The sequence below is a fragment of the Schistosoma mansoni genome, chromosome W (assembly GCF_000237925.1).
Source record: "Schistosoma mansoni strain Puerto Rico chromosome W, complete genome".
Lineage (NCBI taxonomy): Eukaryota > Metazoa > Platyhelminthes > Trematoda > Strigeidida > Schistosomatidae > Schistosoma > Schistosoma mansoni.
In genome coordinates, this window is record NC_031502.1 from 9,440,687 (window position 1) to 9,467,518 (window position 26,832).

General features: G+C 32.1%; 3 protein-coding genes across 3 annotated transcripts in view; 2 read left to right on the top strand and 1 right to left on the bottom strand.

Moving 5' to 3' along the window:
• Positions 1–7,756: 7,756 nt before the first annotated feature.
• Smp_134340 (hypothetical protein) lies at positions 7,757–9,122 on the top strand (the record flags this gene model as incomplete). The annotated part of the gene is made up of 2 exons (XM_018788462.1): positions 7,757–7,954; positions 8,985–9,122. 2 exons carry the CDS (start codon positions 7,757–7,759, stop codon positions 9,120–9,122), a joined length of 336 nt encoding a protein of 111 aa, XP_018654002.1.
• Positions 9,123–9,266: 144 nt separating this feature from the next.
• Smp_022760 (hypothetical protein) lies at positions 9,267–14,464 on the top strand (the record flags this gene model as incomplete). The annotated part of the gene is made up of 7 exons (XM_018788463.1): positions 9,267–9,362; positions 10,182–10,325; positions 10,366–10,515; positions 11,092–11,259; positions 11,797–11,919; positions 13,399–13,526; positions 14,377–14,464. 7 exons carry the CDS (start codon positions 9,267–9,269, stop codon positions 14,462–14,464), a joined length of 897 nt encoding a protein of 298 aa, XP_018654003.1.
• Positions 14,465–16,167: 1,703 nt separating this feature from the next.
• Positions 16,168–26,832, bottom strand: part of Smp_198590 (putative kif1) — a gene marked incomplete at both ends in the record, with an annotated part of 32,569 nt that continues 21,904 nt past the window's right edge. Inside the window, 4 exons of the mRNA XM_018788464.1 lie at positions 16,168–16,233; positions 19,305–19,436; positions 20,045–20,188; positions 22,607–22,849. Of these exons, the coding sequence (XP_018654004.1) occupies positions 16,168–16,233; positions 19,305–19,436; positions 20,045–20,188; positions 22,607–22,849 (585 nt within the window). The remainder of the gene's footprint in view (positions 16,234–19,304; positions 19,437–20,044; positions 20,189–22,606; positions 22,850–26,832) is intronic.

Sequence of the window (26,832 nt, forward strand, 5' to 3'; positions counted from 1 at the left end):
CCTCCAGCAAGTTAATAATTTACCAAACACTCAATCATATATCTGTTTGCTTTATACTCTGAAGTCTATTCAGTTTAAATTGAGAATTAGTTTGGTAAACATTAATTTTATTATAAAAGTCGGGTAGAGTCTTTATGGTTTAAATTGTATGCATCAGACGTCTACCCCAATATCATTAAGGTTTTGTTTATGCTCCACATACATCTACTAAATTATAACATAAAATAGGTATAGTAATTTATAATTTTACGGTTCAATATATAATTTAAGTATCATTAAGCAAATTTCTTTAAGTTTTACAACAAACACATTATTCATTATAATTAATTACTAAATGAAACGTAAACTAGATCTAAATGTTGAGAATTATGAGTATGTTTCTGAAAGTGATCTTATACTTGTCCAATATTAATTAATAATATAAAGCTCAGGGACAGAATACTACTAAATTGGTAATAATTTCTTTAGTTATATTGAAATATTTAGTACAATATACATTTATAGATTTGTTTTAGGTTTGGGTTACAGATTGCTATCTCGTCAATTACCGAATTGATTCGTCGAAAAAATGAATTTTGGACTTGTTTTATACTACTTACCTACTTACTTATTTGCTTACTTACTTACGCACGCTTGTTACGCCTCGTTGAATAGCATAGAAAACTGACCAGAAATCTCCATCCAACTCTGTCTTGGGCATTATTTTATATTGCTAAATAATAAAGATGTTTTAAAGTCTTGCTCCTTGTAGATGTTAGTATTAAGATACATCCGTAGTGGACGATAATTTGTACATAGTATGTAACATTGAAAAGAGCTATCAAAATTAATTTTTCCTTAAGTAGAACAACCAAGTAATGTTAATTTCGAAATATTTCAGTGAACGGCTAATAGCGTGGATTTCTGGAAAGTTGAATGAACTAAATATTTTGAAGAAAATGAAGCCTTTATATTAGAAGTTGTATGCATCTTTCCCAAACTAAGGTTGATCATCAGTCTTGTTGTGAATGGTAAGACTGGGGACAAGTCACCATAGTAGTACCGCTAAACGTCATTTTGCCCACACAGAAATATACATTATAAAAGTATAGACTACAAGGAAAATCTCTACATACATATTCAGTATTTTGAGAAAAAAACTATTTATCATCGTAAGCTTAACCAACGAACAAAATTTCACTACCCGGGTTAAATCTTTCAAGTTTTCTCCGTAGAATAACTAAAATGTGTTTAAACCGATTACATGTAATAGCTCATTTTTAATACATCAATAATTTTGAACAACAACACAATCGAAAAAGGTGTCTTGAAAAGAAATTTTCGTAATAATTATGTTTTATTCATGAAGTAAAATTTTCACGTTATTATTCATTGTGGAAAGACTGAGTGTTTAAAAAATTCATTGTACAGACTGAGTAGTAAAACGCATATTCCACGTTTCGCAAGCATATTTAAACTGTTCTTTGTTTACAACTTCACTTTCTGTCTTTTATCTCATAATAATAACAAAATTATTTAATTACTTAAGAATGCCTACGTGTTGTAACAAAGTAAGTATGTTTGAAAAAGTGATCCCAGTTAAAACCTTTAAGTCAGTAAAAGATTCAGTGTTTTCATGTATCAGTTGGTTACTTATAATAAAAAGAGAAACGACACGCCTACTCTATTGTACTTCATAATGTCTTGGCATGAATAAATGATATTTCACTTCCCAGTTAACTCATACTATTCGGTCTGCAATTTATACAAATGGCAAATATCTTCCGTTACTAAACATTTTCAAACTATCTTTCTGCAATGTGATGGAAATAATGTAACTTGTCTTTTAATCTCCAACTGTTTAAATATCTTTTCAGTTATTTATATTTTGCTCTTAAGTAAATAATTCTGTTAAACGTACTCATTCTCACACTTGTCGTACAAGAATAGTGAAAAAGTTATAGCATGATAGTTCATTGAAACCTTATTTATAACAATTTTTACATATTCAATACGTCTAGACTCTGTTAATTTGTTGAGAAAGTTTGTTTGACAAAAACAAGTAACTGTAAAGTTTTCATTCGTTCTTGACAGAGAACTAGAGTTATTTAACAAATATAATTCAATAAACACCGTTTCCCCTCTCGAAATTAGCATTGTATTGATTACTACATGAAAACTTTACTTCCCTAATTTGTTTAATTCCCTTAAATTTAAGTTTGTAGGTTGTTTGAATCGTTAATAATTAGGCAGAAAAGAAATACTTTTGAGTGATGGATTAATCCTGTGCTCCTTTTATAAGTCATAAAATTGATTTTGGCTTATTATTTGCAGTCTTTAATATTCTTATATACACCAATAAGACTAATATTTTGCTCAGGTAAGACTTTTATCGGAAATTGCTTTTATTAGTTGTTAAGTAAACTTGGATCATTGAATCTTTGTTCAAATTATTCAAAACCCATATACTCATAACATAATTTCAAAATTATAGTTTTTCGTGATACACTTAGAAATACTGGAGAAATATATATATTAAGTATTGTTTCCTCAAAATCTTAGTGACTTTAAGCTTATTATCAAACTCTAGTTTTATATTTTCAGCTATGGCTATTACTGATGTAGTAAATATTTGAATACAGAATATGGATTTTTTTAAGTCTGTTTATTCCTTAAATGTCAGTCAGTATTTTCTTTCATACTGATACTTTTTTCATACGTCGGATTGTATAGTTTGAGGATTATTTCAGTTGGAAATCACCCGCATGATCAAGATTCGTTTTTTAGTTCTTTCCTCATATTTTGGTACTTCTTAGCAATCCACAACTACCACCTGAAACCCCATCTAAATCGGGATCTTAAGGTTTCTTGGCAGAAACATCATTTAAATAGACCATTGATTCGGAATTCGGTAGTTCGTGTTTTTTTTAGCTTCAGCCAATTTTTTCACCTTAGCTTGATTTGCTGCCTCGCTCTCAGTATAGTTGAATCCATTTATGAACTTTTCCGATCAAAACTTTGGCAAATCTTAGTTTGTAATGTACAAAGCAATATCATATTATCTGGTTTTCCTTCTGTAACAATTATCCGTCACGAATGAACATTTCATATATAATAGAAACTCATTACCAGTTAAGTAACGTTAATAACAGACAAAACTAAACAGTTAGACCTGTTTCTGAAACCAATGTAATTAGGTGCTAAATATATTAATTGGTAAAATAATGAACCAATAAATTCTTCATGAAAGTTACATGTGATTTTACATTCCCGGTAATGAGTTTCAGCATCCTCAAATATTGATTGTGTGCAAATAGGTCAACTATAAAGATGTAATTTGCACTGACTTGTACATGTTTATATTATATTCATAGTGCATATTAGATTCAGTAACAATATATCAACTAAAAAATACTTACTGATGATATATAGAACTTTATGCGATCAATAACGTATTGAATATCTTGAAAATATTTCCTTGATCACAATGTAGTAGAACTTTTTTAGACAAACAAGGAAAGAATACTATGTAGCTGCAAATAAATCCCCAAAATCAATAGCCTTGTAAGTGTTCGACATTGGATGCTGACTACATTAATTTTAGTGGACTCATTTAGCTGAAGGCGCTCGGTCATGCATGCGGACCAAATAACGTTTTGGAACGGCATGCGCAACATCTCCTGCGATCACTAGCCAGGTCAGATCAGTCACTCCTCGATACATTGATAACCCATCAAATATATCTTCCAACCTCTTCGCGTCTGACTTTTGATTTTACTGGGTGGGCCCGATTCAATTATAGATGTTACTGATAAAGTTTTATTAAACTACAATACCTGTGGTATCTTAAACTGTTTAATTCGCCTGAATTTAAATAAGCAATTTCAATCAAAAGAACGTGATGGACATTTTTAAAAATTATCTGTCATTATGGTGACTGAATATACTTTGTATATTATTTCATTAATAATAATAAAATCTGAACTATTGTCAACCAGATGAGAACCATCACTCTTTGTTCACTAGCATGAGTACCTGTAGTTGGACGAATGATGGAATTCCAAATTAACACACAGATAGTTTTGGTAGATATGGTTGACATCTCAGAAACCTTCGTGATGATTTTTAGGTATTTAGGGAACATTTATCTTATTAATCGAAACAATTACTTCATATAATTTAATGCCGCCAAAAAGAGGTGACAACAACCTATCTAGATACATTTTTAGGTTCGTTTTTATCAGCTGTGAAAAACTCTATTCTGACGCAGCTGACCGTCTTTCACAATATATTCTTATAAATACGCGAACCTATAGTGACCGGCTGGTCTCGATAAGAACACGATTGAAATAACAGAAACAATTATTATTATTGTAACCAATTGTACCAGAGATTGTTCTACTGCATTTGTTTAACTGTATCAGACTCACTTCTTGTTCCGCTATCCGCCTTGTTCGGTTCGAACTTTCTTACGCTCTGCCCATTTCACCTGTACTCGTTGGCACGTCTCGGTATTCTATCGATACCACGAGATCGCCAATAAATATACTTGATCTGGAGTAATTAAAGCCTTCTGGTTTACGCGTTATCAAAGGAACCAAGTCGTTTCTGGGCAAGTAATCGTACAGTAGTAGTGATCATAGTCCATCCTCGACTCGACCCTACTACAAACCATTAAACACAAAGGACTTGTCAAAAACTGATTAGTGAAGCCAGCAAAATAACGAAATTATCTGTTATAATCAAAACACGCAACCAAATAAAAACTCTTGGAATCATTCAGACCCAAATCACTGTGTGAAAAAATAGCTTGACATGCGAATCTTCACCGTCAAGTCACTTCGGTTCGTACTTTTTGCTTATAATGTCCAACATTAGAAAGAAGGTCCAAGGAACTTGGGAAAACTTCAACACATTTCAGTTGAACTTTACCCTTACAATATCATTTTTTCTGATTCTGAATTGCGACTGTAATCTTTCCCGATTTAGATTTCTTGAATTTTAAAGCTTTTTCGTTTGAAGTCTACTTGATCGACAGGCTGCTCATAGAATTATACAGAGTTTGTCTATGTCTGGTAAATTGCTTGTTGCCAACTAACTCAGGTTTGTGTCATATTAGCCTTATCTCATGATGGACCAATTATTTCAGGCTTTCGTGTTTACTCTCTCTTGACCTGACATAATCTTTCGTTTTTGATGAAAAGTAAGAAGTAAAAATCAAATCTTTAAGCAAACCATACTTTATGTCCGAACAAATCAACCTTGATAGTCATTATTTATTTTCACTTACTATTAGGAGAAATCGTAGTAAAAACGTGAATATTAAGCCTACTATGTTATATATATTTATATATATTAGTGTTGAGTTATCCGAGCTAGATGATTTGTTCCCTCATAGAACCATTCGAAAACAAGTACACTAGACTTCATGTTACAGGAGAACTAAAGACTTTTGCTGATTAGAAGCTTTTATATTAAATTTTATCAATTTCGCTGTGTCTTTGAATGTATTTGTTTTATTCAACTTCTAAACTTGTTTGTTTATATATTTATCTCCGGACATTTCGGTTGCTCTTTGTCCTTGGTTTGGTATCTGGAAGCTTATACACCGAGAACCTAAAAAAATGAAGGTTTGTTTCGTAATTGTTGTAAATATTTTAGGAACGATATTTGCGTCCACTATTTGTAATTTACGAATAAACTATGGTGCCTTAATTGAAGTTTGGCTCTAATGTTAATTTGGTTTCTTAACTTACTAGTAGATCGACATACCGTGCTTCAATAACGGACGAGGACAAAAACTTGGACTGAACACTTCATTTCTTACTGATCTTGTTTCGTATTTTATTTTTGCAAAACAGATTAATAGTGAGGCGACATCAGTATATGATTACCAATATCAATTACTGTATGCAGGTAACCATGAGTATGAATTCGACTAAAAATATGTCAAAGTTTCGTATCCAGGGACCAACAAGAATGTCAGAGATTTTCCAGATGAACTTCATTCAGATCGATTAGCAATCAACTGGCACATTGACAATGACTCGACCAACGAACCCGTAAGAAAGACATCAATTAGTCACAAGCTCTGAAGTCAACCTCCACAGACATTTAACATGAATTCAGATGTAAACATAGAGGACAAAATTCACGAAGGCAGCTAATCACGAAAATCATTGGAATAAGCCGATATCATTCCTACGGATAGCTATAAAACCCTATTCTTCATAACGTAGGCGCTGAAGATTCTGTATAGAATGACAATAAAGGTTCCTCAGTCAAATTATCTAGGAGAACCGAACACCATTAAACGTAGCCACTTGAGCTATAAATTTTTTTAATAACAGTTGCATACAATTTCAGTAAAATTTGAGATCATAGGAATCACATATCATTAGGGAAGAATATGGACTATTGATTGACTGAATTTTCCTATTGATGTTTGTGACCGCGATCACCTAGTCACCTTCTGGAAATATGCACCCTGTGCGGACTGTCCTAATAATACCCTGAGCCACAAGCATTATAAACAGTGACAGATAGTGGCTTGCTGTGGAATCCAGAATAGGCTGATGGATCACAAATAGAACGAAATTCATAACAAGCTAGACAATAGAGCTTAGAGATAAATCTTAAAAAGATAGACCTCAATACTTGAAGTTATTCTCACTGAGCTATTTTTATTTACTTATCTCCTTTTGCTTTAGGTCATGATCATGTAGCAGGTCTGTGCAAAGGCATTGTAACAACACGTCGAAAAATAAAAGGAATTCAGTGTATGGGATCGCATAAGCTCAAGTCGAGAAAAAATCATTTACACCATAAGTAGAGGTCTGTTTTCTGCTTGCCCCTTGCAGATTGATGACCGTATCTTATAGGCGATCGCTATTATTTGCAAGATAGACCTCAACTTCTCTAATGTCTTCGAGAAAGCGAACCTTCGTTATTATACTAGTAGGACAAAACAGTTGGCTAGGTTCACCACCTACGATTGTCACCGGCAAAGGAGCTTTTAAAAAATTAAGACATGGAATACTCTGGGTTTACGTGCGATTCCTGGAAGGCATGCCATTAGTTTCGTGGTAAGAACACCAATTTTAGTTGTTTATTGGTCACTGACTTATCTCAGACGTAAAAAAACATATAACACATAAAAAACATATAACAGTTCGATATCATCGAATGTCTAGCTTTATGTTTGTTGGTTGGGCCTCTGCACTTAAAGATAGCATACAGGACAGTTTATCATAGGAATTTCTTTACACCTGCAATGCAACGAATTAATCTCCTAATAAGATTAATTAATTCTTTCTTATGATTTTTATCTACTCTTCGTTTTTCCGCACTCATTTCTTGTTTTTCCCCCAAAAAACTGCAACCAACTGACTTAATGCCTGGTGATGTTAAGGCTGTTTGTCCTAGAAAGCCTACCGATCTGGGACAAACACTCAGAATTCAAGATACATAAACTAACAAATGACTACCGAACTAACTGGAGCCAGTACAGTCAAGTGACCACACTTTACGTAATTGAACACTGCTAAAAAAAACCTTGCTGAAGAAACAACAATTAAACCCAAAGAAGTTCTTTTGTTAGCACCGACTTATCACAAGGCTATTGAATATTGTACGTCTGAATGTTATGGTAACACAAACGAGGTGTTTTGAGTCGCAATGATTTGTAAGCCACCATTTGGCAGTATCACGGACAGGTTGACATTTATTATGTTCATGACACATATTTAGACAACGAGTTAACGTTCATCCAAGATGGATGAAAGAAATCTTGTCCACTGACATTGGTCCGGGTTGTTATGAATATGATGAATCACTGACACTGAAAAGAAACACCATAAATACTCCTAATTTAAAGAATAATATATCAGGCTGGAAAAGGGAATATGAAGTGCAACGTAATGCCACCATACCGAATTTATTCACTCGAAATCTAAAACTATCAAAGGAAGCTCAGGTAAATATAATTGTTTTAAACGTTTTGGTGAGATACATGTTGTAGGGCCAGTGAATGTTAACAGTGGTGTTACATTCAGATTTTGGGGTCTGAAGACATTTATATTACAACTTTTTGTCATGATTGGGATTTAACTTTTACGTTGTTAATTACTCCATGAGGAACAAAACTACCCAACAAACCTTCCTGTAGGGATTGTAGCTATAAATAAATCTTCAGGATTTAGTTGGTGGACCTATCATGTATATGGAGATAGTGGCAATCTGCTTATTTGATTTTACTTAATGATCGAGAGTAACGTAAATGGCTTTAATGATGTTTACTAAAGTTGCCCAGCAACAAATACTATTCATATGAACTCAGTTGGAAAACGTAAAAAATATAAAAATTTTAGGATGTAAGAACTCAACAGTATCCTAAAAGATTTGAGGTTATAAGATTCGATTTTTATCATCTTTCAAGATATCTAAATAGCTTACTTGAAGGGAATAATTGTTCCAGTGTTTGAGTTAGAATTTTTGTTGAGTTGTCAGTAAATGCTCTATATGCCAGAGGCACTCGAAGATATATTTAAGGAGCTATCGATATGTCAACAAGCATTTCGTCCAAGCTGGATAGCAGTTGCAAGGGGTGCGTAGAACGGCTCACGCAATCGAAATCTGGCGCGGATGAGTGACTGAGAGCACTCATCTAAGTTGTGTACTGTAACGTTTATGAGATCAGAACCAACGTCGAAGACTTACAAAACTATTTATTTTAGGGGCTTAGTTCCCCATACATGCTTATTTCAGCCAGATAGTTTTAGGACATACTTCGTTAGTTTTTGAACTAATCAACGCAAATCTTCAACCTTCTAAAATCAAGCTCTATGTACCTCACACAATTTATTTACCGTCGCAGTGCAAGCACAAAAGGTTGTAAATGCAATCCTTTTATTATTTTTCTTCATTAAATTTTTGTTTTGAATAAAACGACGGGTCATTAATCAGTCGTTTGTACAGTTAAATGAATTATGTTTGTATTATGTAAGACTATCAAAGTATTGAAGTCTAACATACCATCATTTAACGCAATGATGAAGCCTAATGAGACGGTGTTTGCTCGTCTTATTGGGTTTGGTTTGTCTAGTGACAGTGTGAATTCGTTCACTTATCATCAATGTAATTGATGTACATGAAATTTTCTGACCTGTACAACTCTATGTAAATGTCTCGAAAACGTTACTGAAGATCATTTCTAAGGAATACTTAATTTCACTCTTTATGAAAACATCAGTTGTTACCACTACAGGAAAACTACGGATTCTATCTGAATGGCTGATATTCTGCATAATAGTGATGTAGAAAAGCCATATGTACATTGTAGTAAAAGGTTTCTTCCTGTATTCAACGGTTTTACTGAAACTTCGGTAAGTGCAAAACCATTCATTGTTTAGATCCATTGAATTTATGGCCAAATAGCGAACATATTTACATTTGACATGCATACAGTATAACTTTGAGATCTCCCAGAGCTCTTAAACAACAACAGATCCTTGTCAAACTGACAGTTATATATATATATATATATATATATATATATATATATAGCGAAAATTCCCATTTCGACATTTGGCAAAAAGAACGAATAGAGCAAGTGAGTTTAAACAATTTATCTCCTTTCGCCATTATACTTTTGTGTTCTCAACACCCGTCTTTTGATTTTTACACAACTACTATAATACGTACCTTCTACCAGAATATTTTGTAAATTTCTTTTATATGTTATGTATTGTAGCAATCGTCTAGTTTTTCAGATAATTACCTTGGTTATTAGGATCTCCTTTCCTCTAATTACTCAATATTATATTATAACTACTGTGACATCATGTACTGACTACGTAACGCAGCTACCCCGTGAATATTATTTCATTGTTGTAAATCATATATATATATATCATGAAAAGCTAAATGAAAGGAAATTTCTTCGCTTTATTCGTTTTTTAGTTTTATGTGCAACATGAAGTTAATTCAACTTTTATATATATCATAATACAATGTTTTTTTGGAATAATTTTTTTAAAGCAAAGAAATCTTGGACCTGGTCGGTATAACCTATCAAGAGAAATGCAAACAAAAGGAACCTCAGAGTTCATAGGACCTATAAATACAACTTCAGCTCGCTTTTCGGAACTCAGAGGAGTAAACATCAAGCCTTTTAAAATTACCTTTATGAATTCTTTACTCAGAATGATACTCCAGGAGTGGGTACTTATGGTATAAGAGGTGATCCTTATCTTTATAAAGAAGTAATGGACGCGAAACACAAATCGTGTTGCACAAAGGGCTTATTAGAATGTGGTGGGGATGGCAGTCGTTCTTTACCGTTGACAGTAACTCAATTGATTGTTCAAACTAATGTTTATCAACAAGGGGTGTCATGTTGCACCAGGTACTTACGAACTAAGTGGTTCGGTACAGAAACTACTGGACAAAAAAACTGGGAAACGCGGACCTTATGATTTGATGACTGGACCGAGGAGTTTTACTTATGTGAGAAAGGGTTTTGATATTCTATTTCAAGTATATACTTATATTCCCATCGGAATTTTGTTTGCTGAAATTATACCTATCTAATATTTTTACCTCGTGACTGATACTTTAATAGTGTTTGTCTGTGTTCTAAGATGGGATTATTATTCTCCATATTTTAACTTGTTTTTGGTATTCCTGATTTACACAGTTGTGGAAAGCTAAGATAACAAGCATTTGTCGGGAACACTCGGGAAGTTAAGTAAAGAATGAGAATTAATTACATTGAACAATAATGAAAAACAGTTTGTTCGATATACTCATCCAAGCATATATATACGTAATATAATAAACAGGTATAGAAAGGAAATTATCTTGTTGAGCAACAACAAGGACTTCACCATGATTATTTCAAGTCCTTCGTGTGCAAATGTTTTGAAGATTAAATGCAGAAAATGTCCTATTTAAAAGCAGCAGATAGGAGCAAGGGTGTATAGAAAAATTGTCTTGAAGAAATATGGCTTTAGTTAACTTTGAAGTGTAAACAGATTATAAACCATTAAACTTAATTACTTTTGCTTTCCGTTTTGCACAACTGAGCTGTTTTATCCTTCAACAACTTTTCAGACTTCTGAATATCCAGAACCAGGAACCTATTCATTACCATCATTTACATCCAACCTTTTGCGGCCAGAAAAAAAGTATACAGGGATGTTTCGTAGACTTTTAGTTGATCAAAGAAAAATGGATCAGTGCTATTCTGCTAGGATGCAAAACGACCTCGTAAAATCTAGGGTAAGACTAATGTGCTTGGTAAATTCTTTTGGTTTTCCAGCAGTTGTTAAAATTTCTTAGTTGAATACTAAGCAATGAAAATGTATTCTAGATATGAAAATCTTAAATAAAATATTATTTTCGCAAACAACCGCAGCATAGTCAATAAAACTAACATGCGGATGATTCAGTTTACCGTGACACCAGATGATATTTTCAACCACATTAAGTCAGCTTACTGAAGAAGGTTCAACAGTTCAGAAGCTTATAACAAAGCCACAAAACTTCAACTATTCATTACTTATCAGCTTCCTTTACTTAATTGATCATCGCTTAAACAACGTAACATTCGCTTGTATGTCTTGTAAAATTTATGCAACAAGCTAATGATATTCATACAAAACAAGAGGATCATTAACCATATAGGGAATATAATACTTGAATTATGAGCTAGACTACTAGTTATAACATTTTTCCCATCATCACGTTTTATAAATATCACGAACCAATAATGACATCTAGTTATGTTTGTTGGGTTTCGCTTTATTTTTTTTAAAGATAGGACCAGGATATTATGATCCAAAATATCTAGATGACAAGGATAAAAGTTTTAATCATCAAGCCCCCCCATTTTTGTCCAGCGCCTCTCGTAATTCACACTCAATATTTGCCAGTAGACAGGTAATTGCTTTTTTATTGAACTGATTTCCTTACATATTTTAAGAGAAAAAGCAAACTGTTTCAAAAATCGGATACTGAATAAAAACCTTTACACTCTTTTTGTAATCTGCTTATTTTTGTACTGGCGCATCAGCGTAAATTTACAAGTAACCAGCTTTCAGTATTTGAACAAACAATTAAACGAAACTTCATGTTCCTCTTGTGACTTACAGTGTCGAATTCAGATACTGATATACAATCTTCCTATATATAGGCTCAACTGGCTATCTGGGCAAAAACACTGATAATGAGAAAGCAGTTTGCTGGTCAAACAGAAATTGGTATCCATGCCTTCTCGTATATATATATATATCCACTAATGGTGTATATCTCAATCTTTGAAAATGCAAACTAGTCAGTCATGTGCACCTATCATTTAGCCGATTTCTGATGAACCCACTGTATCAGTTAAACTATCAATACAGATCAAATCAGTTCTTCTAAAAACTGTTGGAACAGTAACCTTACATTTAATAAATATCTTAACAGAATATTCATCTGTGTCTTGAGTATAGTTAAGTAAAGCTCCTATTTAGTGGATACATAGTTGACGTTTAAAACACACATAAAAGGTTCAAGCACACATACTTCTGTACAGGTGATGTCGATTATCTTAATAAGGCACACATATTCAGAAAATATTTATGACCTTTTCAAAATACAACTTATAGGCTATTGGACGGTATTTAACTAGTCTATAACTGTAAAATATTTTTTTGTTTCCCACTAAACATTAGAAAACTGTAGATCAGCATTGACGGACTCAATATTTAAACAAGTTCATGTTAATCATTATACCTGAAAGCTCTGGGTGTAATCGGTATTCGTGAAACTTTATAAATAAGGACTTGCAATTTGAGTCAAAGTAACTGATCATTTATACTTGATTTTCACTGGTTTCTTCCGAAAGTCGTTGTACGATAAATGTAACTCAAATTATCAGGTAATGGATTACCCATATTGATATGGGCTGAAAATGAATATCTTTGTATAAGAAGCTACGAATTCATCAGTTGATTGTATGAGATAAGCTATTATACAGAATGAAAACCTACTCAATAAATAATCACGCAGATTATTAATTTACTAATGAGCAACGGTAATTATGAAGAATGAGTTCAGAGTATCCTGTTCACCGTTTGAGGTGATCTAAAGTTATTTTCCCTAAACTTCAAGTGTCTTTCAACATTAAATTCCTCCAAAAATGACACTGTATTATAAACTGAAGATCATTTTCTTTTTAATCTATTATTATCCGAATCTTTAGAATATATATATATATATATATATGTATAGTGATTTTTTCTAACCTATAAATATATGTGAGTTTGCATTTCACATATATGCGTTAATCAAGTTATAAAGATAAATATCTACTACCTATTAAATGAATAAGTGTAATTCGATATTGTAAAGAATATTATTATCTTCCTTTCCCAGAGTCCAGTAGGTCCTGGACGTTACAATTCAGAAAGTTATGATCGATCACGGTGTATATGGGGTGCTATGTGTTCATTTGACTCTACCTCGTCTGCACGTTTAAGTCTAAAAGAAACTTCACAATTAAGGTAATTGGTAATAGTTTTTCAAGTTATTATCTATTTTCATTGTGAAATTATTCACCAACACGTATAAGTGATTATTGTTCAATAATAAGGAAATAAAGAAGATATTATTGCACTGAGGCACAGCCCAGAAAAAGGCGTACATGGATGGAAAACGGGAAATTATGTTAAAAATAATAGAATCTAATAAATTAAAATGAAGATTGAAGAGATTTGACTGCTACTTACAGTCACTTTATGATATAATACAGTGCTTTTGTCCATAATATTGAAAGAAAACCATCAAGCATTCCAAACAATTCTACAAAACATTCGAGCCTATCCTGACGTACAGTGTTATACATAACATATAGAAAGCACGTAGAAAATTAAACAAAATAGAGATTATCAGTAAGCTCTGAGTAATTGCTGAGTTGTAACTGAGATCATAAACCGATCAATGTTAGGACACCGTTGAAGTTAGACATTAACACCGTTGGATGCCGACTCAGTGATCTGCAGCTTATGCGTCTGCGCTTGAGACCGAAGGTTCTGGGTCCGAATCCGGCGTGCGGGATTGTAGGAGCTCACTGGTGAGGAGTCCCACATTAGGGCGAAACGACCGTCCAGTACTTTCAAGTTCTCGATGGTGGTCCAACAGTGATCAGTTCTTTGGTCTCAATTAAAATGGAGATTATCTGAAAGCTTAATCCAAACTATTAATAAAATCTGAAAACAGCAATTCACGAATGAAAGCTATTAATATGAGTGAAAATCCATTTTGGGTAATCAACAATTTATATAGATTAGCAAATAAACTTCTGTCTTAATTTTCATAAACTTAACTGTCCGTCTGTATTCTATTATTTATTAGAGAGAGATTACGTCCACTCAATGTAACATTTAATGAAAAGTCACTTATCAACAACAACAGATCACGTGCTATTCCACTGATAGCTTAATTGTCAAAGCTACAAATGGAAGTAACGCACACTTTAAATTGTTATATTACATACTGTACTGTTTTAATCAACATAAATAAATAAACGAAATGTATTCCGAAAATCATTGCAGAAAATATTCCAATATTTCATCATTGTAGTGATCATTTTTATATTTGTAGATTCTACATTGATAATCACGTTTTGAAGTAATAACTTTAGTTCATTGTTTATTATTATTATCATCATTATTATTATACATGATAACCATGACATTCTGAAATAGATCGCAACAAACTTTGGTTCCTTTATTTGTTGCTAGTGACTTCATGAATAATATATTTTCACCCAGCCCATTTGTAATGCTCGAATGAACATTCTTTATCATATTTAGATTTTTAAATCTTTCCAAACATGTTCATTCAATTTCCATGGATTTTTACATCGTATTTAAGTAAATTTTATTAAACATTTGAATTAGATTGTTTTACCAATAGTTTCAAGTTAGTTTATAACTCTAACATGAAGCATAAGTCTACGATGTTAAGTAAATTTGTAGGCAAGCAAATGATCAACTCAGTAACTGTAAATATGCATTAATTTGTATGAATTTTCAACTATGATTTCTCATCGTATGTATTTCATCACGTAAAAATTATGATCTAGTTTCCAATAGTATCCTATCTGAAATCAGTATGTAATGAATACAACGTTCGAATATTATAATCATTATTATCACTTTAATATGCTAGAAAATAAGTATGTGACTTGTTAAATTTATGAAGAAACATTTTCATTTTATTTGCACATAATACTGATCACAAATTAGGATGAGATATATTTTGAATATTAATAATACATAAATTAAGTCAGAGTGAGATCTTTATGATGAACGGTGAATATAAAAGGTCGTTGTCTATCCCACAAGTTAGTTCTATATTTGTATTGACACGTTATAAAGTCGACTGATTGCGCAATACATAGAAATCAGTGATAATGACTAGTTTTAGTACTGTAGTACGTACGAGAGTGTCAGCATGGTAAGCGTTTGGCCTTTTTCTGATGACAACGAAATTTATTGTCCATGAGTTACCAAAATAATAAATAGCTTCATTCAATGAAAACAATGATTGTTATTTTAAGCCATATAGGAATGTATAACCTCCTGTTTGAAACTCATTTACAACCATAATTTGTAATTAGAGATCTAGGGTAACATAGTTTGAAATTCAATGAAGTGATGTACAAGATTTCACTCTTTGTTTGCTTACAAGTAAAACGTTTTAGTATTACCTTACACTTCTTATCTTTTGACTTCATGTACGCTTTTTGAACCATATTATCTGTTTACTTTTCATTACTATTAGTTTCGTTAATATCATTCTATTATTCTTGATTGTTATCTTATTTTTATCACCTCAGTCTTTACAACAAATACTGTGACAAGAACCGTTACAGATGTTTTACAGTGTTCCATGCAATTTGTGAATGATCAATTGATTACATTTATTAAATATATTTGTTTCGACCAGTTAATCATTGACTAGAGAGATAAATATGTTGCTAGATGAGTATGATGTTAATGGATCTAATCAAAAATGTAACAACTGGTTTTTTGCGGTAATCTATGTAGTTACTTATCGTGAGTTCTCATTCTTATTATATTATTTCGGTGAATGAAAATTATACTGAGACATTATTCAACGTGATGGCCTAATATTAAGTTAAGGTGATTTTCGGCATGGAATAAACAAACATCGTCTCATTGATATTTGTACACCCCGAAAACGCTAAAATTTCAAAAAAGGAAATTGTCATATGAAATGTTTTAATTTAATATAATAGAATATAACAGTTTCAAGGTCATGTTGTTGATGAAGAACTAAGTATTTATATCAATAAACTAAAATTAAAGCGAGTAGTGTAACCATTTTATAAGTAAAAAAAAACTATTCAACAGTTCAAAATGAGAAAACTTGTTTTCCTTGTTTTGAAATATTGCACAAACTTCTGGGTACGTAAAATATCTTAGTTTGAATAAGTTTACTAAAACAATTAGAGAAAAACAAATTACCATGAATAAACAAAATTAACTTTTAAAAAAGAACATTCAATTTTGTTATTAATAAATGGATATTTCAAATTATAAGCCATGTCTACATTAAGATTATGTACATTGTACATAATACGAATTCAAAGCTGTATAGACGCCTAGTTTCATATTATAACAGTGGTCCTAATTTACCTTTATTCAATAACACAAATCTGACAGTCTTTTTAATTCAAACTATTCGGTCTTCAAACATTTCTGATGGAATGTTCTTCACTTCTGGCTTCGAATTGGCCAAATCAACATATGAACTAATTAGTGATTGCTTTTTTAAAAAACTATTATACCTTTTCCCGAATTCAAAATAAAAGTAGGTTAAAACTATGGATTTTAAAAAAAATGTTATTTCATGCACGATTCACTTACACGTGAATCAGTGTAGTAAATTTTTACACGTATGCTTCCATCAAGCACAGTCTTATTATAGCAAATGTGTGAGTTCATCTTGTAGAATTTAATAGATGTTGCTTTTTGTTTCCTACATGCCTCTTACCCAGACTTGAGCTCGAAAACCATCGATAAATCTAGCTGTGGATCAATCAGCATGGTTTTGTATGCAGTTAAGGGTTGGAATTTTATTTACAGCTACCTAGGACATAGTATCCCTGTATCAAAAACAAACAACTAATAATTAAATAACCGATTGTGTCATTGAATAAAAATAAATAGTATTCAGCCAGGAAAATTTTCTCTTCGACGAAACCATATACTCAATGCGCAATTCAAACATAATGATGAATTTTATAAACAAGCAGATGTAGGTGCAATGGGTTCACCAATGGGTCACCTCTTGGTTGACTGCTTCATGGCTAATCTGGAAAATACGGTACTTCGAACAATAATTCAGAAATTTTATTTATACAAGAGATATACGTATGATACTTTCATTATTTGTGAGAAAGATATGAACCTTAATGAATTTTGAATCTTTTCGATAATGCTCAACCCTCATTTCAATGCATGTTGGAAGGAGAGGCAAATGAGGAATTGCATTTTCTTGATGTCCGGTTGAAAAGGTCAGACAATTTTTACGGGGATCTATATATAGGAAACCGACTTGAAATGGCAATACATGAATTTCCATAGCTGGGTCCCACTGAGTAGAGAGAGGACCTTAATTCATTCTTTATGCTCAAGACTCAGACGAATATGTTCTACTGACACAATAGATGATGAACTACTTCAACTTCGACAGACACTCATCAAGAATGGTCATCCATCTAGATTCATCGATAGGAACTTAACACTTAATCAACATCCTGAAAAAGCATAAACAGTTCAAAAGAAAACTCTTTTAATGAATACTGAATTGAAAGGAGATACGGTTGCCGAAATCTTGAATAAACGGATTTCAAAATCCCTGAATAAAACCTACTCAGCTAAGATTTATATTGCCTTCTCAAGCTTGCCTATCATTCACTGATATGTTAAGGATAAACTTCCACTTTGGGTCACGTCAATTTGCATCTATGACTTTTCTTGCTCCTGTGGGGCAGGCTAAATTGGCTACACAAAGCGACCGCTTTCTAAACGCATCTCAGAACATTACTCGGTGTGGTTTTTAAAAGAAGAATACAAAACAGTTACCAGTTCAATACAGGAGCATCCGATCAACTCTGGACAAGTCGCTCCGAAGAAGTCCTCATTGAAAGTAATCTGCACAATCAAAGGAACTGGATCAAAGGGAAGTCAAACCAAAAACTTATACACTGCTGTGAAGTTGGCGATCCACCAATTCAAGCCCGAATTCTGCATACGAAACTGATACGTCAAACCCTTCATCTTTCCATAGCCATAATTCCCTTCTGTAGTATGCTGTTTTATATGTTTTTTATTAGTGTTTTGTAATTTTAAACCGTAATAAGTTATTATTATTATTATCTTTTAACGACTTTTGATGATTATTATTCAGTTATTACTATGATCTTTATTTTTTTCGTTTTTTTTTCAAATCTGTCAAGCGGACAAGTATCTTTCATAATTTTGACCTTCTACTCTTATCTAACTCCCTGATTATTACATAGCCTCTTTTGAGAATTGCAGTGTTCAATGACTTCATGATGCAATCTTTTCTATCCTACTATAGAAAAATATTTACCATACAATTATAAATACGAATGTACAGCTTAAATAAGTGATTTCATCGAAAAAATTTTATTCAACAAGCTACTGACCTATGAATTGATATTTGCTTATGTCTCTTTAGAGACCGAGATATAAATATGCAAGAATTCACACGTGTTAAGCAAGGATTAATTTTACTTTATTTAGCAAATATATTATGAAATTAAAATCTTATAACAGAAACGCTAATTAATAAATTGTACTGTTCACCGTATGCATGTATCCATCAATTTTCTAGGTCATTGATAAAAATTTCACATTCTTATCTTCAGACACAAAGTAAAATATCTTCGTCGATAGAAACATTACAGAGATGTATTAAGATACAAACTAGGGCATTCTCTAATTTTGAAAGTAAATACTTTTAGTTAAAAATGTTTGTTATCAGATGATAAAAATTTAGAAGTTTCAAACCTTTACTGAAAACGTTGAGTGGTTAGAGGTTATATATCCAGGAAGCCTTCGATATATTTTATGTGATATTTAAAACACTAGCAGATCATATCTGCAGTCTACGGGTAAATAAAACTTCCCACGAGATTAAAAGTGTTACAGTCAGAGATGTTATCACATTTTTGATTAATTAATTGTACTGGTTTTCATAACAAACGAGCAAAAAAAACTTACAGTTTTCTTTTCTAATGTAGTTGATAGATTAGTGGAAGGAATTTTCATGTTAACTAGTTTGTGAACATCCTCTAATAATAATTTGAAATTATCAGCTGATGAAGATTTGTTAGCCCAAGACTTATACAGTTTCTACAAATGAAATAGGTTATCATAACCAAAATACGGTTTGATTTTAATTACGTTATATACAAAAAATCAAACATTATGACAAATTATTCATATTCCAAACTGCATTAAAGGTATTCATTCGTAAGTAACCCCGTCTAAACTGAGTAATATTCAGGGATATAATATTAGGCATCCAGCATGATTTTTGCACAGATTACATAACACAAATTGACACTATCGAAGGGATCATTAAAAGCCTGTAAGCACCAGGTAACTCAGTCGGTGTAGATCGGTTCGTTATAATATGCTCTTTTTATAGACATGCATTGAAACTTTAATTATTTCAGTTTTCTATAGACAATTAATAAAGTGTTATGTAAGTACAGCGTCTTGGGTTGTAAGTATTCTAAAACTACTATAATTTACTAAACACTCAGGACTTTCTAAATAATAACTTATCTCTTCATCACCTTAGAAATCTGTAAGACTGTACTGACGATAAAACCTAATCGTTCACCGTCCGAACATAGACAATTATGCATTTCAAACATTAACGAAAATTGATATACATGAAATTCATGTTCTTATAATTTGCGTTTTTAGAAATAAATTATCTTATAAGTACTTACATCTAGTTGTTTGTCTTTTCTCAAAGATAAATCCAATCCTCTTTGTAAAATAGTTAGCTCTGTTTTTAGTTTACTGATATCATCCAATTCTTCGACAGATAGGCGAGAATAACGTCTTGATTGTAACGGTGCAGGTGGATAAACCTTGTCAAAGTATTTAGAAGGCAGAAAGTCATTCAAATTAATACTTTTCAGTGAAAAATAAGACTATTTACAACTTTAGTAAGCAGACGAAGAAGCAGACACGTCTAGTAATGACGAGAAAATTCGAGCATTGAAGAACTTAAGACACCAAACAAATAACCAAATGTTCCCTTAATACCTTATCACCCACCTACAAGCAAGCCCTATCTGTTGTCTTTATAGAGCTAAAACTTTAGTTATGAAATAAGGTAATCAAAAGTAGAGAACTTGAAGTCAACATAGCTCAACGGTTTAAGTTATACTATACTTAATAATGTAGAACGTAAGATCACCTTGGGCTAAAGACGCTAGAGCTCAACAGCATGGAGTCAAGTAGACAGAAAATAAACAAAGTGAGACCTTAAAAACTTGTAAAATGATCAAAATAATTTATTTAAATTCATGCACGTTAGCGTGTAGTTCGTTCAATGTTCCTAAGTGTAATAAACTTCATAGATTGAATAGGACATACAGTTTTTGAGGCATATCAAGTTTGGTTTACACTATCTCTTTCAAGAACCAATGGTTTCGATTGTTGAATGCATGGTCTCGATAGTGTTTTGTCTAAAATGCTTAAAACATCATCAAAATCATGGTTTCATCTCACTATGTAAACCTAATTACAAATTTTCCAACTAATTGGTCGCTACAGTTACTAACATTTCCCTCAAAAGGTGTTTAATTATTTCAAAAAATTAATGACGTTTACGCTAAAAAAATTAGCTGTTTTCCGGCAAACATATGGATTTCCAAATAGTACTCATGCCTACTACTCAGTAACAAATAGTCAACAAACTAGCACACGTAACAAAGATGTCTAAAAGTTATTATATATAGCGATTTCAAAATCTATCTTTTGTTTTTCTAGTTCAACATTTATTATTAGTAAGATTTACTTCCAGATCTTCTATTCGACATAATGAAAAAATAAGTTGTCATAATAAAATAAGTCAGGCTGGTTTTAAAAAGTATTGCACCAATAACTGCATTTTATAGTCTTCTTGACAAACAAATTTCACACATTCTGAAAGTAACTGATTTCAATAAATGAAGAATAAGTGTAAATGACTTTATATACACGCTACTGACAACAGAAATAAACCACCAAAAATTTGTGGGAGCCCTGATATTCTTTCCTAAGAACATCCTTACGCAAACTTCAGTATCCAAGTTAGAAAAATATAAATAATTTCATATTATTGCTGGACAAACTACACTTTATTGTACAAAGTAACTTCATAATATAAAACTAGAAAATAGAGTATTTAAGACAGTAAACAACGAAATAGCTATTGTTTGTTTTTCAGAAATCAGATAAAAATGAGTTACTAAGTGCTGGTAACGAAGATCATAGAAAAATATTTCTGTTGAATGGATGAAAATTTTCATTTTTTTTAATTCAATGACTGACTGTTTAACCTTCTTAATAAAGATCGGTTTTACACCAATTAGCGCTATCTCAGTCTTCAAAAATAGTCGAATTGGTTGATTCTAATTTTCTGATACAAATAAAATATGGGCAGTTAGTGACGTAAGACTATTTAACTAAAAGAAACATCGTATGAAGATATCTCATATGAATATCTGTATATTTGATTCTTTGACAAACTGGTTCTCAAACTAATCTATTAATTGCATTCCTGAAATTCCCCTTACATTTTCAAACGATGGGTATGATCAAGTAACCACTTGATTGTTGATAACAACTTACATAGTCTATATTTACCATATCATAACCACTAATATTTTCTAGCATATTTGCAGTTAACTCACAAATGAAGAACTAAACACTTCTCTACATGTAAAGCCGCCAATTTTATAACAACTAAATATATATTCGTTAATTTAGAGATAACTATATATGTTCCTTCTAATCCAGAGGTGTCGAGTATACAAATTATAAGAGAAATTGCTCAATACTCCTGAATTTTTATTGGTTTCCTAGTTGATCCTATTTCTTGGTGAAACTTTACGTCAGATTAAACAAAATCTATACATGACTACCAGTATTCATCAAAACAGCAGTGTAAGTCAACTTTGTTTGTGAGAAGATGGACTGGGAAGCTTAAAGATATGGATCAAACTGGAAAACCTATGTGATAACTTGAAAAAGTAGACAATATTCTCAACTGTTGATATAATTTTTTGGACAACAAGACAGGTGAAAAACACTTTAAAACATACTCGTTAAATAGTACCAAATTATACCAACATGTCTCAGCTGAGTTCATTTATGCTTACTGTAAGACTATTTTGAAAATTCATTAAACCAAATCATCAAATAACTTTATGTTTTCAGTAATTCATCTGTGAAACCAACTTAGATCAAAAAGGGTTTAATAAAAAGAAATCTCAACACAATATTAATGAACAACTTACATCGAAAGCTTTTTTAACATCATTTTCGAATTGTGAACAATAAATCATGAAACATATAAATTCTGAATGAAAATAGTCTAAATGTTCATGTGTAATTTGATCTATTGAATATAAACGTGTATGTGATTTATTAGATTCTATCTTGACTGCTGTTAGTTCTGATTCTTTAAATATACGATAATACACTGTATATTTGCGTTTATTTTGTTCCGGGTCATATAAATTTAACGAGCCTAATATTATCTGTTGAACAAAAATATATGAAAGAAAAACTTTAAAAGAAAAGCGATTTAGACAAGCTTACGCAAACATCTAGATTACTATTTTGTCCATATGTAAAAAAATTTCTATACAGGAATCATGTTTCATATTTATTTTAACTAGTAATATTACTTGACAACCACATCGTTATGAAAAAGCCTACAAGTTCTTATGATGCCTAATAATGGAAACTTCAACCTTAAACTTCATGCCGATTAAAACTTTCCGAATAAATCTACTCTTTGCAGAAACTAGAGGCTTTTTTATCTGACAGTCATACACCAATAAAATAATACACTAGAAAAACTGTCTTCATCAGATAACACATTAAAACGTCTTTGAACTCAAGAGGAGATCAGTTTTTGACTGTTGACAAGAAGTGTTGGCATACAACAATTTACTGAAGTGCAGATTCTTTAATAAGAATAAATAGTGCACGTAATTTTTGTCAAAAAACCTAAATCCACTTTTATAGACAGGTAAGTGAATTGTCTATAAAAAGAATTAATATCGAAAAGAATCTGTGTATAATTATTCAGATTTTGAAGGAAAATCAATACCAAAATAGCTATAAAATGGGTGGTGACTGAACATTATCTGTTGTAATAGTAGCTATTTTATAACTGAGAGAAAACTATTCACGAGTAAGAAAACACAAATATTTTGAGAAGAAGAGAATTTCAAATTGTATAACCTCCACCATTATATAATTATAACAATAAGAAACCATCTGCAAATGCTATCTTGTCAATCAGTTACTGTACTTGGCAACAGTATAGTGATGTAATTTTTAAATTATTTGGTGAAGTAATCCCATGTTTGTATGTATATAATCGACTGAAAAAGCGTGGTGATTAATAAGAAATTTAGTATATTATCTGTAAATATTGATCTTTGCTATAGCATATTTGTAGTTCGACGAATAACATACATATAAATGGGGAATTAAAATCAGAGCAAAGTCTTACTACGATCAATGCATTTGACCAAGTTTAATAATCCACGTTTTGCTTGCATAAAACATTATTCTTCTGAGAGTTTATTGTATTATTATAAGGGTACGAAACCCTTTGATGGAGAGAATGAGTAGGTTTATATGCAGGTATGGTAAAATAAATATCGTAGTTTTTAAAAGCATAGATAATGATTTTAGTATTAAAAATATATAAATCACAATGTGGCATATTCGATGCAAATATTTCAAAATAGTGCATTAATGAAAAGTTCAATCTGCTGTTCTCAGTGTCGGTAAGCTATGTTGTCTGTGAATTCTAATCATGTTTTTTTTATTTATGAATTAAAGAACGAACATGATGCTTATTATGTATAGTTAAGATCATGAGTCAATTGAAGATAGACCACCATGGAAAACCTGGAAGCACTGGACGGCCGTTTCGTCCTATTGTGGGAATCCTCAGCAGTGCGCTTCCACGATCCCGCCTCACGAGAAGTTGGTCGCGCAATTTCGTAGATTGGTTGAGGTTAGACATTAACACCGCTGTATGCCGGCTCAGTGGTTTGTCGGTTAAGTGCTCTAGCGTGAAGCTGGTAAGTCCTGTGTTCGAGTCCCGCGAAGCGAGGTCATGAATGCGCACTGCTAAGGAGTCCCACAAACAGACGAAACAACCGTCCAGCGCATACAGGCTTTCCACGGTGGTCTAGCTTCAATTGACTCATGATCTTAACTATATAAAATTACTAAAATCTCCACAAAACCCCCTTGTGATAATGAAGCTAATTAGACCACCAGATTAACAAAAACATGCACAAAATTATTATAATTGCTATTATTTCCGCTATATTTCAAAATACTGAGTGAAAATCACATTTGTATTTAATAAATGAACCATTTTTACACAATTCAGCAATCGTTTTAGTGCACAGTTGTTTTGTGAGTCCATTTATATTTAACAAATCTGATTTTCAATTATTTCACTAAAGAAGACCTGATCTCATTGCAGAGCGAAACGTTGAAGTCATTCTCATTTCAATCTCTGAGAATCTTATAAATATAATTTCCATTTTAATGGTTCAGAATAAAAATCCAACAATCAAGCATGAATTTCCAAACCAATTACAAAATTTACTTCCCACACAAACGTAAATAATATTTTTGAATTACAGGGATTCTTATTATTGAAAGAATGTTTCTAGTATTTTACTCAGAGTTCGATTCTAGTTAACAGTGAGAACGATTTCAGTCCTCAACATAAACGACGTATATATTCAAACATATCTTACAAAACATTTGTAGTAACTGACATAAAACAACTTGTAACATTAGTGATTCCTGTAGAGAAATATGGTCTATTTATGGAAACTATATAAGGTGTGGTAACTGCTGACAAAATGAAGTTTTGAGTATCAATACCTCAATTAAATTAGTAGTACTGTTACCACTTCCACTATTCTGGGAATTAACCTGACAATTTCAGATCATTGTGTTAATACTATATGTCAACTTCAACCACTGTACAGATGTACCAGTTTCTATGTTGCACTTGACCAAATCACTGATTTGTTAAACTGTTAACGTATCTATCAACAAGCTCAGATAATGACTTGTTTCATAGACTATATTGAATAATATAAATTCAACCTGATATATGTTTTAGTGTTGACAGCTGAGCTCCATATGAGCTCCCCTTTAAATTCCTAATCAGTATTATTTATGATGACAACAGAGAAGCTGACGGGAAATTTGGAAAAGCAACACAATTGAAACACTGGCTCTCACTCTACCAGTGCAACGGGTTGGATTAGAGATGTTTCCACAGTCATTTAGAAAACGGGTGTGATCTTATGACTACCAGCTGGTAGCGATGCATTTGAGGGTTACTATGACTGTCAGTCAACAGTCTTTCGTCTGCATTTGACATTCGGCACCAAAGTGCACAGCATTCGCTAAACAAGTCATACAGTTTTCGGCGTCTTTGTTTGTATAACTTCAGACAACAGTCAGCTGTATAACTCGTGTGCTACAGTTAAACTACGTCATTTCATGACTTAAACAGATCACTGACTTGAATGAAACCTGCTGTTTCAAATCACAAACTGATTTTGGTTGGACAGTGTTTGCTATTCTGGAAGCATTAAACAAGTGTTTCGTTCTATTATTGAACTGCTCAACTGTTTCCAACTATGACACCACCAGAGATCAATCCGAAAATTGTCAGGTCTCCAGCTCACAGCCTAACCTTCAGGCTATTGAGTTGAAATTCAGTGGTCTCAATTTCCATTTTCAGTTAGTTTGCTTTATCACGCGAACATTATCTGTTGCCATGAGGTTCCAAAAGAATGGCTTTTCGAAGTACTTCACTTACGTTGTGGTCGGTTAGTTAGGATGATACACAGTGAATGAAAATTCCTATTTCTCGTCACCATTTAATGAGCAAATATTAAAAACAGCTTCAATAAAACGATCCTCTTACATCTGTGAGTGAAGTAACTGTTACTTGTAAATATCACACACATAGGAGGAAAAGCTTTTAAACATTACCAATTTTCATTTCGGTTGAGGTGAATGTTGAGATGTGAAATGTTCAAGAATTCAACAGGCAAATCCTCACGTTTTATATTTCTTAGGGTACGGTTACCATCTGTTTAGTATTTGTCACCTTTAGTTTTTGAATATTTATTTCAACTTACAAATATCAAATAAGTCCTCGGTTTATTTTTTATTGTTTCGTTTTTCTTTTTGAGAAAAAATCTTCTAGAATTCAAAATCAACTGATAATGCGTGATAAAAGTTTATTCTAGCCGTAACTGGTTTGGTTCCATTTTTGCCTTTTTTTTAATCATAACGACACAGTGCATTAAAAATAATGTATCATAGGCTTGTAAACTTTTTGACATTATATCAACCTAAAATTTAAGTGTTCATATTGTTGAGCTTAATCATTAGGTATGATCTCCATAACATATTATCAGTGGGAACAAACTTCAATCTTAACCTGTCTGTCTCT